This window comes from Schistocerca piceifrons, chromosome 6 (genome assembly GCF_021461385.2).
Source record: "Schistocerca piceifrons isolate TAMUIC-IGC-003096 chromosome 6, iqSchPice1.1, whole genome shotgun sequence".
NCBI classification, from domain to species: domain Eukaryota; kingdom Metazoa; phylum Arthropoda; class Insecta; order Orthoptera; family Acrididae; genus Schistocerca; species Schistocerca piceifrons.
Genome location: NC_060143.1, coordinates 129316077 through 129330453, shown reverse-complemented (window position 1 = coordinate 129330453; position 14377 = coordinate 129316077). Strand labels below are relative to the sequence as shown.

The 14377-nt window shown below is 39.6% G+C and overlaps 1 protein-coding gene across 1 annotated transcript in view; it reads left to right on the top strand.

Annotated features, from left to right (window-relative positions):
* The window catches only part of LOC124802544 (ATP-binding cassette sub-family F member 1), an 86765-nt gene that overhangs the window by 17551 nt on the left and 54837 nt on the right, over window positions 1-14377 (top strand). The window contains exon 2 of the mRNA XM_047263405.1: window positions 7778-7830. Within this exon, the coding sequence (XP_047119361.1) occupies window positions 7778-7830 (53 nt within the window). The remainder of the gene's footprint in view (window positions 1-7777; window positions 7831-14377) is intronic.

Sequence of the window (14377 nt, the reverse complement as noted above, 5' to 3'; positions counted from 1 at the left end):
GGATCGCATGAAACAGACTGCCTGATGGTTCGCTGAAGCATCGTGGCAGTCTCACAATAGGCTCATTTTAAGTCTGAGAAACCAGCAGCACCAATGACAGACCACCAGATGGCTCTACCTGTTTGGCAGTGAGATAGGAGATAACACAAATGCATCAATGCTTCAGACACAAAAGAGGAAACACACAAACGTTAGGGTAATAAAGCACATATAGAGGAAACACAGGAATAGTTAGAAAAACTTAGCCTGTACAAACACAGACCTAAAGGGCTGTCCTTTAGGAAAAGACCAAGTAGAGGACGCAAAGACTCTTTTTAGAGACCAAGATTCTGGCCCTTAACAGCTTCTACTGGGACAGCATCTTCAAAGGCCATTGAAATTCACGTAACAGACGCACTCATAAACAGAGACACAGGTTTTCAACTGAGCAAGTAATGGAAACGCTTACTTAACTCTATCAAGGAGTCATGCCTCAAGCGAACACAAGATCTTTCCTCCACGGCCGCTGGGGACACTCCACAGGATTTTGCATCTTCAACCACCCGGTGCGATGCCGGGGACGGCGCGGACCTGGGTCAGCGCCCACAAATGGATTGTTGGCAGCTGCAATTGGAGTGTTGGTGCTCACAATCAGAATGTCGACAGCCGTAATTGACCGTCGGTGCAGGGAATCAAAGCCCGACTGACGGACATAAATAACATCGAAAATGAGCAGACAGACCAATCCGTAAGAACCACCTGATGAGGGCAGAAAGGTTATTCACCGAAATATCGTGGGACTTCAACGATCGCATCCGGCTGGACACCTGAGAGCCTTTGAAACAACACGTACACTGGGAAAGCCTCCAATCTCATATTTTGTTGTTTCTGGCAGTAAGAAATTGCAGACAGTGTATACCAATTGCGTCAGTCTTCACTTTATTTTGGCTAATTGCGTGAAATAAACAGCTTACATCTGTGGACATGAAATGACATTTGTCAATATTTAGCATTAGATGTGCTGAATGTAACCTTTTACACCATTCTTACAATTATTGTACGTGCTCTTCCATTTATTTCGAAAATAGAATAATGTTGTGTAGATAAACCACACACTGTCTCCATTTGTCCCCTCAGCACTTCATCCAATAGCATTGGAACATGGCCACCGCATACATAAAACTAAATGGCATCAATTTATATTGATAGTGATCCCATGGAACAGTAAACATGGTCTTTGATCGATTTTCTGGAGCTGCTTTCAATTGATGTTATCTACTCTTCAAATCTATCATGGAGAAATATTTACATTGACCTAGGTTGCCCAAGGTCTCCATTATGTTAGGTATAGGAGAAGTATCTGTGACCGTTCTTACATCTAAGTATTGTTAACTGCAGAAAAACCTGTACTTGTTTGTTCCATCTTATGACTTCTTTGGAATAATTAAAACAGCTGCTCCCCCTGAACTACAACTTTATTCAATGCCATCAGTCAATTGCTGGTTCATTAATTCTTCCATCAGTTGCAAGTGCATAGGAATTCTAAATAGCTTCCTTAGACTAGAGTTATTCCCTGTTAAATTTCTGTGTTGTGTTACATGTGTTGTTGGTAACAATCCATTGGGATTGAACGGGCCCTTGGATTGCAGTAACAAAGTTTCATTAAGTGAGTTATCTTTTCCTTTTAAATGGTTCACTTTCTCACTTAATGCAGTGGCACTGACAGTTTTCTTGTGGCACAGGTCTCCACTCGACCTACCCTAATCATCCTTATCTAGGACATTGAAATTGGCAATCAGTATTCACTTTGGCAGATCAGTATGCTCGAGGTGAAATGCAACAACTAAAGTTTGTAACCAGTTAATTGTATTAGGTAATCTAGTGATGTTATTGACAAGTCATCTGCTGATGTACTCTTTGTATCATCAATGGTAATGTGGTGGTATGTCTATATTTGACATTTGTGTTCATTGAATGTTTCATATATGTAATAAGTGACTTAACTGATAAGTGTTCCAATTAACCATAGCTGAATATTCATTTTGTTAGCTGGTAGATGTGTTTTTCATGTATGGCCATTTGATTGGTATATCAGAACAAGACGAAATAGTTCATGGGTGAGTGGCTGGATTTCAGTGTACAATGGGCACATTAGGTGTGCTGATGAACAGTCCATCTTTGTGGTTGCTTGCCGAAATATTGGGCATGTTGGACTATGATGTCTGGCTGGTCACCTGTGAACTATTTTATTGTGAAGTATGCCAGGAGATTTCCCAGTGGAATACAGCTGAATTATCCAACCTGGAGTATTGTGTTAGATAAAGAGTTGCTCATAGGCCCAACCTGATAGAACACATTCTGCATTCTCTTGATGAGCTAGGTTTGGGCTCATAATACATATGTGTGATACCTAACAGTTAATCTTTTGCTTGTGTCTTCAGTGTTGTTTAGGGATTAGGCACCTGTTTGAAAGGGTAAAATAACAAATTTTGCAGTCAGTTTTTGTGGGTAAATGGAAACATCCTTAGGGTGCAATTTTAGGTGGTCATGACAACCAATTTTATATTGTCATGTGAGCTTCAATTATAGGTAACCAAATGAAAAGCACCAGTTTGCTTTTGTTCTACAATATTGTAGAACAAAAGCAAACTGGTGCTTTTCATTTATTATAATGTTGTTCTACCAAGAACCGACTGAAGATTCTGTTAATATATACTTCATTCAAGCAGTAGAAACTCCAGATAGGAATGTCAACAATGTAGCAAAAGACAGATTCTACTTATAATAAAGAAGACAACTTAAGTTTCACACAGGCAAAATTAAGACACTTGCATAAAGCTTTCAGCCACAGCCTTCATCAGTAAAAGAGACACACACACCTTTCGTACACACGAGCAAGCATACCTCATGCACACATGACTGCCAACTCCAGCATCTTGGACCAGAATGCAATATCACGTGGGATGCAAGCAACAATCCGGAGGGGGCAGGGAATGGGAAGGGATATTAGTGCACAGGTGGGGGGAGATGCAAACACTGTCTGGTGAAGTGTGCAGGGACAAGAATGCCTATAGGTGTAGTGTCAGGAGGTTGTGGGGCAGGGAGGTGGGGAAAAAAGGGGCAAAAAAGGAGAGGAGTTGGGAAAGATGGGTGGATGCATTGGCAGATGGCAGCAAATAGAGTGGTAGATGAGAATGGGGAGGTGATGATAGGACAGATGGTGTGGAGACTATTGGGCGGAGGAGGTGGGGATAGTATGCCACTCCCAATCCCTTGTCACAGCCCAATCCACCTATCCAGCACTTCCTATTGCGGTTCTGTCACAGGCTTATTGTACCTCATCAGGGGCCGAGCCACTTGTGAAAGCAGCCACGTCGTACCAGCTCTGCTGTGATCATTGCAGCTGAATTTAACTTGATTTCAACAGCTGCTTCACTACCCGAGCCATGTGGATCCTTCCCTCCACCACCAGCTTTTCTGAAGTGCACAAATGGGAGTTATCCTTACAACACTTCCTCTGCATCTGTAATTATCCCAGCCTGAACGTACGTTAACATACCGTCCCCACACCCTCCAACCAACAGTTTGCACCAAACAGCATTCATCCCTCCCACCACCCGTACACTAATATCATGTCCCATTCACTGGCCCGTTCCAGATTGGTGCTTGCATCCCACGTGACAGTTGCATTCCGGCCTGAGATGCTTGAGTTGGTGGTCATGTGTGCAAGAGGTGTGCTTGCTTGTGTACATGAAAGGTGTGTCTCTCTCTTTTACTGAAGGAGACTTGATTCAGAATGTTCTCCATACTCATTACAGGATGAGCCCACGAAAGTAAAAGGATGTGTGATGGGGCTCCACCATATTTGTCATGTTATTCATGATGCATTGGATGTTTTCTTTACTGACTGATGGATAGGGAAGGGAGAACCAGTTCAATGTCAGTACATTTAACTGACCTCACTCCTTTGTATTGTTGTCTGAGGAGCCCCTTTAGTTAATTCATTTATGCAGCAGATATTCCTAATGCAGAGATGCTTAGTTGTAGCATCATGGAAGCTTTCAAAACCATTTTACATCAACTAATAACACAAAAATGAAGGATTATCAGATAATATCAATTTTTTGTCTTTTTGTATGAGATACACTCCCCCCACCCTCCTACCTCCACTCCCAGTTCAGAGTAATAGAGATCCGAGTCTATGTGGATAACTGAAAAACAAGGATAACCCAAAAAACGTGTTCTTCATGGGAAATTGTTATTTACTGTAACTTCCTTATAGAATCAGTGCACACAGTAATGCAGAGTGAAAATTCAGTTAGGTACACTAGACTCTTGCTAATCTGGCCATTCCTAGCACATATGGGTACTTGATTAGTGGAAGTACCAGATTATTGAGTGTCTGAAATTTATTTTATTCATTTATTTTTTATTTTATTTATTTTGAAAACATAGGAGATACAGTGTACTGCACTTTATTAAAACGAAGGATACAATTTTAAAACAGAGGCTATACTTTATTAAATCCAAAAATACATTAATTTTCAAAGAAAACTTAGTCCTTGAGTGTATACTGTACATAATTATACATTTGTATCTCTCACTATGAAACATGTCCCTAATTTTTAACTGTCGCACTGATGATATGCGACGGTGGCATGCTTTATCACGCGACCTTTTACAAGCATTACATCGGTACTGCATGTATCTGGTTGTTGCATAATGTACTCCAGAAAGACCTTGGCTGCTTCAGCACCAGCAGTGTGAGAAATGTGAGAAATCTTAATGCTCTCTTCTCCTGTGTCCTCTTCTTCACCGCTTTCATCATTACTTTCTTGCATGCTTTTGATTATTTTTTCATCTGTTAAAGTTTAATATGTATCACAGTTTTCCTCAATTAGCCACTTAGTAACATCATCATCAATTTCTTCTCCTCTTGGAAGGTTGTGGAACATGTCTGTGTACAAAGTAATTGATAACTCCAAATTGACTGGCTCATCACTGTCACTCACTACTGGATCTGACTCGGCAACAATGTATGTCCATAATTTTCTCCAGCTCTTCATTATGATAGTGCTCATGCTTTGGCTGCTTGGAAAACGTCATCACGTATGTTAATTACTTTCCATGCCTTCAGCATGGTCTTGATAGTCGTTTTCGCTTTTGTTCAGCAAGGAGATGAGAAGGGAATGTCGATAATGACGTTTAACTGATTCCAGAATTCCCTGGTCCATGGGCTGAATTAGGGCCATCAGACTTCAGAGAAACATCTGAAGTATAACTGGGAGCATTGTCACTTATAAGGATAGCTTTCAGTGAAAGCGTTTTCTTCTTTAACTCTTTTCCCACTGCTGGTACAAATGTTTCATGGAACCACCGAGAGAATATTTGTCTGTCCATCCACGCTTTCTTATGAACACAATACTGCACTGATGGCGTATTTATGTCAGTGTGTTGAAAACAATGAGGATGATGGGATTTTCCAATTACCATAAGCAGTAGTTTATGATTCCCATTTGCATTACAACAGCCATTAATGTTACATGCTGTTTCTGTTGCTTGTAACCATGAGCTTCCTTCTCGTTCTTGGCAGCTAATGTTTTTGAAGGCAGCATCTTGTAAAAGAGACCTGTTTCATCAGCACTACACAAGGCATCAGCAATTAAATCTTCTTCCTCTATTATCTTCCGTATCTTGCTTACAAACTCATTAGCATCCTTTTCGTTAGCTGAGAGACTTTCCCTGGTGACTGTCAGCTGCTGAATGCTATGTCGTTTTTTCCAGTTTGATAGCCAACCTTCGCTCACTGCAAACAAGTTACTAGCACCAAGTTGTTTGTTAAATGCAGCTGCTTTTTCCTTTATAATCGGGCCACTGACTGGAATTTCTTTACTGTGTTGTTGTATGAACCATCTATAAACAGCTACGTCCAGCAGTGTCTTTGTTAGCAGAAAATTTTTTACCTTGAACAGCAGTTTATCATATCTCATAGCGATCTTTAAATCGAGTCAGACATTGTGATGAACTATTAAACTTTTCTTCAATCTCTGGAGTTTAATAGGACTCTCCTGCTTACTCTATTCAAGCTGGATGTGATTCGGGAACTCCTACTGCTCTCTTTCTGCTGAAACCACAAGTGCAGTGCTTCCTCTAGTTTTGCGTGAGCTGAATTTTGGGCACTGACAGTCTGACATGGCTGCATGCATTTGTCGCAAAATTTATCATCTTTTCTTCTTTGTTTTCTTTAAGTATCTCACTGTTTTTATGCTTGTTTGATAAACTTAAGAACATTTAACTGTGGACACTCTCTTTTCTAACTTATCTATAATTTATTTCCAGTAGTTAGAACAGTATGTTTGCATTTACCTGTTACCTTCCTGAAGGAAGTAAATTGTCCATCACTTCAGTGACAACAAGAAATATGGTGTAGGTTAATATTCATTGTCTATATTATTTACAAGCCACAGTATTAAGTTCTATTCACAGCTAGAAAAATATGATCAGTGATGCATTTCTCCTTATGATGATTAAGGAATAGTGTTTTCTCTTTTTGTTTGCCTCAAAAGCCAAATCACATTCTTTTTGCAACAGTGATAAATTACCTATTTGACCTATTTTGCATCAACAGAGATCAAGAATTTTGAAGGGAACTATCCCAGAAGATAACCTAAATAATTTACTATTGACTTTAAGTGAGTTGTATTCTATCAACCTTTATCTCCTAGGGACAGGACTAGACAAACAGGAAATTGATTGTGTGCATGTTACAAGGTTAAAAATACCCACATTTTTCTGGATAGTGAAATGAGAAACAGTGGAGAAATAGTTCTGAGATGAGATGTCAGATGATGGGATTGGGGCCTACATCATCTTCTGGCCGTAAAACGTGTCACTTGTGTAATAGTGTATTCTAAAACAAAATATTCATTTCCGTTAAAGCAGCGTACTCCAGGCTTCATATTTTTACTTTTTCAAAAATTGCAAAACTCTGCACGGATATCCACATCCTGATAATCAGGAGCTTGCTGTACTTCCATGCCTTTTATTTTTTTTAACGTTGACTGACGTAATTAAAGATGAGCAGATGTGTATTGAAAGATTTTTGGATTGTTAATGGAAGATGTAACCCAGATCCCACACTCGTTTAAATGAATGTAGTGAACCTCATAAGACCACACTCATATTTTTTGCAAGTACCAACCCTTAACAGCCTAAGATTACGCACAGACAACCCCCGTATTCCCAGTATGAGACATTTCACTGCTGTATCAGTTGGTTGCAGGCCTTGCCACTCAGTTTCTGAGTCAATAATGTTGTTGAAAAAGGCTGAAGGAAGGATGATTGTTTAATGTCCTGTCAGCAATGAGGACATGAGATGAAGCACAGACTCAGATTGGACAAGGGTGTAGAAGAAAATTGGCTATTTCTTATTCAAAGGAATGATTCTAGCAATTTCATTAGTTGATTTAGTAAAACCATAGAACACATAAGTAAATCTGGATGACAAAAAGGGAATTTGAACCACCATCCTGTTGAATGAGTGTCCAGTGTGCTACCTCACTTGCTAAAAGTGTTACAAAACGTCAACTCCTGTGATTGATACTTTCTTTAAATTGATGAAAGTTTTTTGTCATGTGCAGCTGTTAAAGTATCACGTAGGTGTGTGTCACCCACATTTCATCTGCAGGTGCTCATTTTTTATATATTGTTCAATACTGGATTTTCTACTGTAACAATTAAGTTAGTCTTATGTGTTCTTCTACTTTTAGTATAGTAAAAGTTATTTGATATTTTACAGGCACAACACAAAAGAAATTGACACACAAGGAAAAGAAGAAACTCAAGAAACAAGTAAGTGATTTCACAGTCCTGTTTTGTGAGCTGCTGAAATGATTGTTAAGATAATGAGAGTTACAAATGTTTTCTGTTTACTTGAATACAGATCTCACCATTATATTCACTAATATGATTCTCTGTGTGTGTATTGTTTTACTGTAGTTTCATATAAAGTAATCATGGTCGGAAGCAACTCGTATAATATTTATTATACATGGAGAACATTTAGAAAAGTCTATAGGTACATTGACAAAAATGTAGGTACAGGGTGAGACCACCAACAGATCCCAGTAAAAGTATATCCAGAACGGGTGATTATATTGAGGTGCAATAATAGCAGACAATAGGTTTGTTTATAAATAACTCATCTGCTACCAGTCACAATTTTCTTTATTTTATTTTTCACATAACGCGTTTCAGGAAATGATTCCCATTTTCAAGTGCATTTTTTGTTTTTGTTATAGGAATGACATGTTGTTTTTGTTGTTGTTGTTGTTGTTGTTACAATGAATGACATAACAAACACAAAAAATGCACTTGAAAATGCATTTCAAGTGCATTTTTTGTTTTTGTTATAGGAATGACTTGTTGTTGTTGTTACAATGAGTGACATAACAAACACAAAAAACGCACTTGAAAATGGGAATGCGCATCTCTCGCACACAACTGCATTCTCAAGCTACTGAAACCATACTGCAAACAGCAGCACCAGTGCATGATGGGAGTGGCGACTGGGTGGGGAAAAGGAGGAGGTTGGGGCAGGGAGGGGAAGGGATAGTATGGTGGGGATGGCTGACAGTGAAGTGCTTCAGGTTGGACGGTGGACAGTGGTGAGGTGGGGGGGGGGGGCAGGGGGGAAGTAGCAGAAAAGGAGAGAAATAAATAAAAAGTATAAATATTAAATTAAATAAATAAAAGAAAGGCCAGGGTGTGGTGGTGGAATGATGGCTGTGTAGTGCTGGAATGGGAGCAGGGAAGAGGCTGTATGAGTGAGGACAGCTGCTAACGAAGGTTGAGGCCAGGTGGGTTACAGGAACATAGGATGTATTGCAGGGAAAGTTCCCATCTGCACAGTACAGAAAAGCTGGTGTTGGTGGGTAGGATCCATATTGCACAGGCTGTAAAGCAGTTATTGAAATGGAGGACATCATGTTTCGCAGTGTGTTCAGTGACAGGGTGGTGCATTTGTTTCTTGGTCACACTCTTCGGTGGCCATTCATACGGACAGACAGCTTGTTAGTTGTCATGCCTACATAGAATACAGCACAGTGGTTGCAGCTTAGCTTGTAGACCACATGACTGGTTTCACAGGTAGACCTGCCTTTGATGGGATAGGTGATGTTAGTGACCGGACTGTAGTAAGTGGTGGTGGGAGGATGTATGGGACAGGTCTTGCATCTAGGTCTATTACAGGGGTATGAGCCATGAGGTAAGGGACTGGGTGCAGGGGTTGTGTAAGAATGAACGAGTATATTATGTAGGTTCCATGGATGGCAGAATACCACTGTGGGAGGGGTGGGAAGGATAGTGGGCAGGACATTTCTCATTTCAAGGCACAACGAGAGGTAATCGAAACCCTGACGGAGAATGTAATTCAGTTGCTCCAGTTCTGGGTTGTACTGAGTTACGTGGGGAATGCTTCTCTGTGACCGGATGGTGGGGATTTGGGAGGTGGTGAGAGACTGGAAAGATAAGGCATTAGAGATTTGTTTTTGTACAAGGTTTTTTAAAATTTCTCTCCTTTTCCACTACGCCCCACCTCTCCCCTGCCCACCGCCCAACCTGCAGCACTTCACTGTCCACCACCCCCACCATACTCTCTCTCCTCCTCCCTGCCCCAGCCTCCTCCTTTCCCCCACCCAGCCACCACTCCCATCGTGCTCTGGTGCTGCTGCTCGCAGAGTGGTTTCAGTTGCCTGAGAATGCAGTAGTTTGTGAGAGTTGCATTTGCGTGCGTGCGTGCGTGTGTGTGTGTGTGTGTGTGTGTGTGTGTGTGTGTGTGTGTGTGTGTATTGTTGACAAAGGCCATTTGTCAAAAGCTTTAAGTGTGAAAATCTTTTTGTTGTGCCTATCTGCGACTCAGCATCTCCGCTTTCCTTCTCATAATATTGTTACATCAATTTATAACATGCCAGGGCAGGATGCCTAGCTACAGTTAGAACTTCCACACCTGCAACTTGACAGGCAGTTGAGCAATAAGTTTCATAACAAAATAAGTCTTATAGACTCATACAAAAAATTTTTTGCCATAAATTCCCACCACTTCAGAATTTTGCAGCTGAGATTTTGTCAGTGCCTGGACCAACATACCTGTGTGAGCATCTTTTTTCTGCAGTGAAGGAATGAAATCCACCCATATTAGTTCACTGACATACCTCATTTTAAAAGCTTTAACTTCAAATTAGAAGCTCTAAGGAAGTAGTACAAGACAGTGATGCTGTAGTGAAAAACAAAATTAGCTGTGTTCATTTACATGCAGTGTTTCTATATTTAACATGGGAATAAAATAGTCACAAAATGTGTGTTGATGTTATTTTAAGCTTCATCCAAAAATGACAGTCATCATAAGACTGATCAGTCATTACAATATCACGTTTCATACTTAGTTGCCCCATGTATTTCATCTCATCAATACAAATAAAAATAAATTTCCTTTTTATTGTCATTTCTCATCACTGCAACAATTTTATGAAATAAATTTGTCATGAAAAGCATTAATTAGCCACCATGAAGCAATACATCTCCTTAGAACTATTAGTGGCCATAGAATAGACTGGCTGACAGCAGTTTCTCATGCCAAGTTACCTTGTTCTGATTCTCCCCCTTCCATTACTTGCCATGAACCAACCAGTTACTCATTTCTATGGCATGAGTGCAAACCTGCTTGCATGAGCAAATTGGTGAACAGGCTTGATCTAGAGTGCCATCAGTGAAACAGAAACCAATGACGCAGTTCTTAAAAACTGCACATAACAAATTGGCAGACCAAGGTTGTTGTTTAGTAACTTCTGTCAGACAGTGGGGAGTTTCAACTGAATGATAATACATATTGTGAGGATTTGTATGTCCATGGTTTTGTAAATAATGTTTCATCTATAAACAAAATCTTGCATAGAAATGCTGCATCATTTTGCAGTTTTCATAAATAATATTCTCAGAGAACCATACCTAATTTTTCAAGTCAGTGCTGCAAAGCTGTTGTTGGAACGAAATGTGGAAAGAATGAAATCTGTTGCAAGGTATTAACAGAAAACTCCTTTGGCTTCATCGCACACTGCCCTGTATTGACATCTGGATTATATGCTATCACTGCTAAAACGTTACTTACATTCCTCTCATAAGCTGCTATATTTTTCTGTTGACATATTTTGTTCTTTGAACTTGTTTCTGAACACTTTTTTTATAATTTTGGCAAAGAAAGAGCAAGACAGCTTCGCACAATCAAGATAAGAGAAAACCATGCCTATGTTTTGGACTGCCATAGGCATTGTGAATGTCTGAATAGCTTCATGAGCAATTTATCTGGACATAACAGCAGCACACGGACTGATAACATAGTAGCTTACTAGTTATGTGTTTGCTTACTGCTGGTGCAGTAAGGAGGTGTTTGCGGGCTGTGTTCCTCTGACAGACAGCTCTCGGTTTGCAGCACTGTTGTCTTGTTACTGTTTGATAAAGCTCCACGCGTGTTATGTCACTGCAGTCTCAAAGGACACTTTCCAGTGTCCACAGAAAACATATACAATAATACTTGCTCAAAACAGAATCGCCTGAGACTAAAATAATTTTCCAACTTGGACAAGTTCTCAGATTACACAAAACTCGCTGGGCTACATAAAATTTGTCAGATATCATGCACAAAAGTACAGTAAAAATGTTAAATTGTTCATATACCGTATTTACATACCTTCACTCCAACACAGTAGATGTTCATTTACTGTATATTGGACAATAGAACACTGGACTATTACACTAATTTGTAAATAACACTGCATTTCTATATTTTTACTTGAGTTTGATTCGTTTCTTATTGTATGTACATACATATTAGTCCCATGTTTATTTGCTTTTCGTTTCACTTTTTTCGCCACATATCAAGGAGGAACCTTGTTTTAATTTCTTGTTCTTTTTTTTCCCCTAGGCAGTTTTTGCAACATACAAAAATTCCAACAAATTGGGAGAATTTGTGTGTGCTGCAAATTGCATAACATTGTTTATGCATGCAATGGTTTCTTCAGGCGTATTAATTTTTCTAGGGACATCATTTACTCCTCTTCTTCCTTTGTTTCTTCTTCACCATCCTCTGTGTTGTGGATTGCTGTTAAATCTGTTGTTGAAGTGAAAGTGGAGTGAGTTGACAGAAAGTCATCACTTCGAATATAATCATCTGCACTACATGAAATGTTTCGCATTTTCATTAGTGCAGCAATTGCTGCCACATTGTCTTGAACTTCGATGGCCACAGAAGCATCTTGTTCTTTACCCTCTAACCCTGCTTTGTGGAAGCACTTGGTGACAGTTTCAGGTTTTATTTCCTTTATTGCCAAGCCAATCCAATTTGCTGCATCCAGGACAGAAAGTGACCGTGCAAGAGCAAACGCACTTTCGGCTTGTTCAACACTGAGAATAAGAGATTGCATCAGTAATTGCCTATAATGACACTTAATGTGTAAATAACACCCCAGTTCATGTGTTGTTTGAGGCTGGTTGAACCTGGAGGGAACCAAGCCAATTTCACGTTTGATAACATTACTTTCAGGTGGCAAGTTGCATTGTCTAGGGAAAGGAGAACTTGGTGATTTCCTTTTTCATTTTGGCATTCAAAGAGCCCAGCTATTCTTTCACAAGACCACTCGCCATCCATGCCTTTTATTGCTTCACCATGTGACTGAAAACTTAATGACTTCAATGTTTTTGAAACAACGCAGTTTTGCATCTTTCCAATCACCAGTGGATTCTCCATTTACACGATGCCACTAGGTTGCAGGCAACTGCGCTACCAGCCACTGCGCATTCATGCCACACGTTTGTGCAACTAGTCGGCGAAACTAAACACTTTCGGTGTATTCCAACTTTGGCGAGACTAGTTGGTTGTGTGCATTCGTAGAGTGTAGACAAACAGAAATATGAAGTGGAGAATGAAGAATAATGTTTGATTTTTGGATATCTATGCTTTGCATAGGTGTCTGTGGGATTTCAGTAATGCTGATTGCGAAAATAAGCAACATATTGCTGCGATCAGAATTTAGATAGTTTGACAATATCCGAGCTGCAGGGAAAATTTATTGAATTAGGAGCACATATACAACTGAATTAAGAAAAATACAAGCAAATGTAATTCTAGCTGTGGAAATGCTCTTGTCTACAAGACCAAAATCCCATTATTCGAGTTGGCTGACTGTTTTTTCTTTTTTTTGACAGGAGGGAAGGCTACACAAATCAAGAAGCTACATTCTTTATTCAATATTCATCTATTTAAAATATTGCAGCAGTGCTCCCTATTCACATATGTTAGATTTTTATTTTGAAATACTGCCACTGTCCAGATCTATCTTCAAGAGAGCAGTTTGCAACTCATTCTCTTCTTAATGCAGCCTGCTTTGAATAATTACTGCTTTTAATGTTAATAATTATTACTGTTAATAATTAGTGGTGTTCATGAAAAAGCGTAACTAAAACCGCATCTTATAGCGTGCCAAGTGTTCTCGATTGTAATGCATGCAATGTGATACATAATTTCAGTTCTGGTGGCAGTGCTTCATGCATTACAGTATCTTTATTCCTTATCGCATAATTAACTCTATTTAGAAGAAATGTTAACCATTCTGGTGACATTTTAAGATAATTAAAAGAACTTCGTGGGTCTTCCATTACAAATTATTTCAGCAAAGAGGCTGAGCAACTGAGCTGACGTCTTTTCTTGATCCAGCAAAAATCCTTGGACATTTTTCCGCCAGTGCACTTTTCACCTCGAATTTCTAGCAATTTTAAAGGCAGCGCGCAATAAGAGTCCTGTTTCATCTGCATTGAACACGTCTTTCGGGTCATAATTCATGATTAAGTTGGACTGTATTGCCTTCCATTCTGTTGCTACACTTTCCTGCACATCCTTACCTTTCCCACACACTTCATTCCACACGATGTTGTGCCTAGCTTTGAAATTGTCCAGCCATCCTGTGGATGCCTTAAACTCTGTAATTCCAAGATCTTTAACAACTTTCAGAGCCTCACTCTGCAACATTGGGTCCAGATAAAGGTAAGTTTTTCGCCCGCACACTTATGAACCATTTCCACACTATTTCGTTAATTTCTTCATTTCTGGTCTTCTTCACCTTTCTTTTCATCTGCCCCATTCCTTTCATCCATTCGTCCTGAATTTCAACCATGTTTCTTAAAGTCTCATAAGTTTTTGTTTTACTGCATTTGAAATGCAACATAATTTCACACACGGAGTGTTTGTCTTTCTCACTCGCCTTGATTACATTAATCTTCTCGCTAACTGTTGACTACACGTACCGTCCGTTCAACGTTGTGTTACTGTATCTCTTAAAGTGCTACTAGT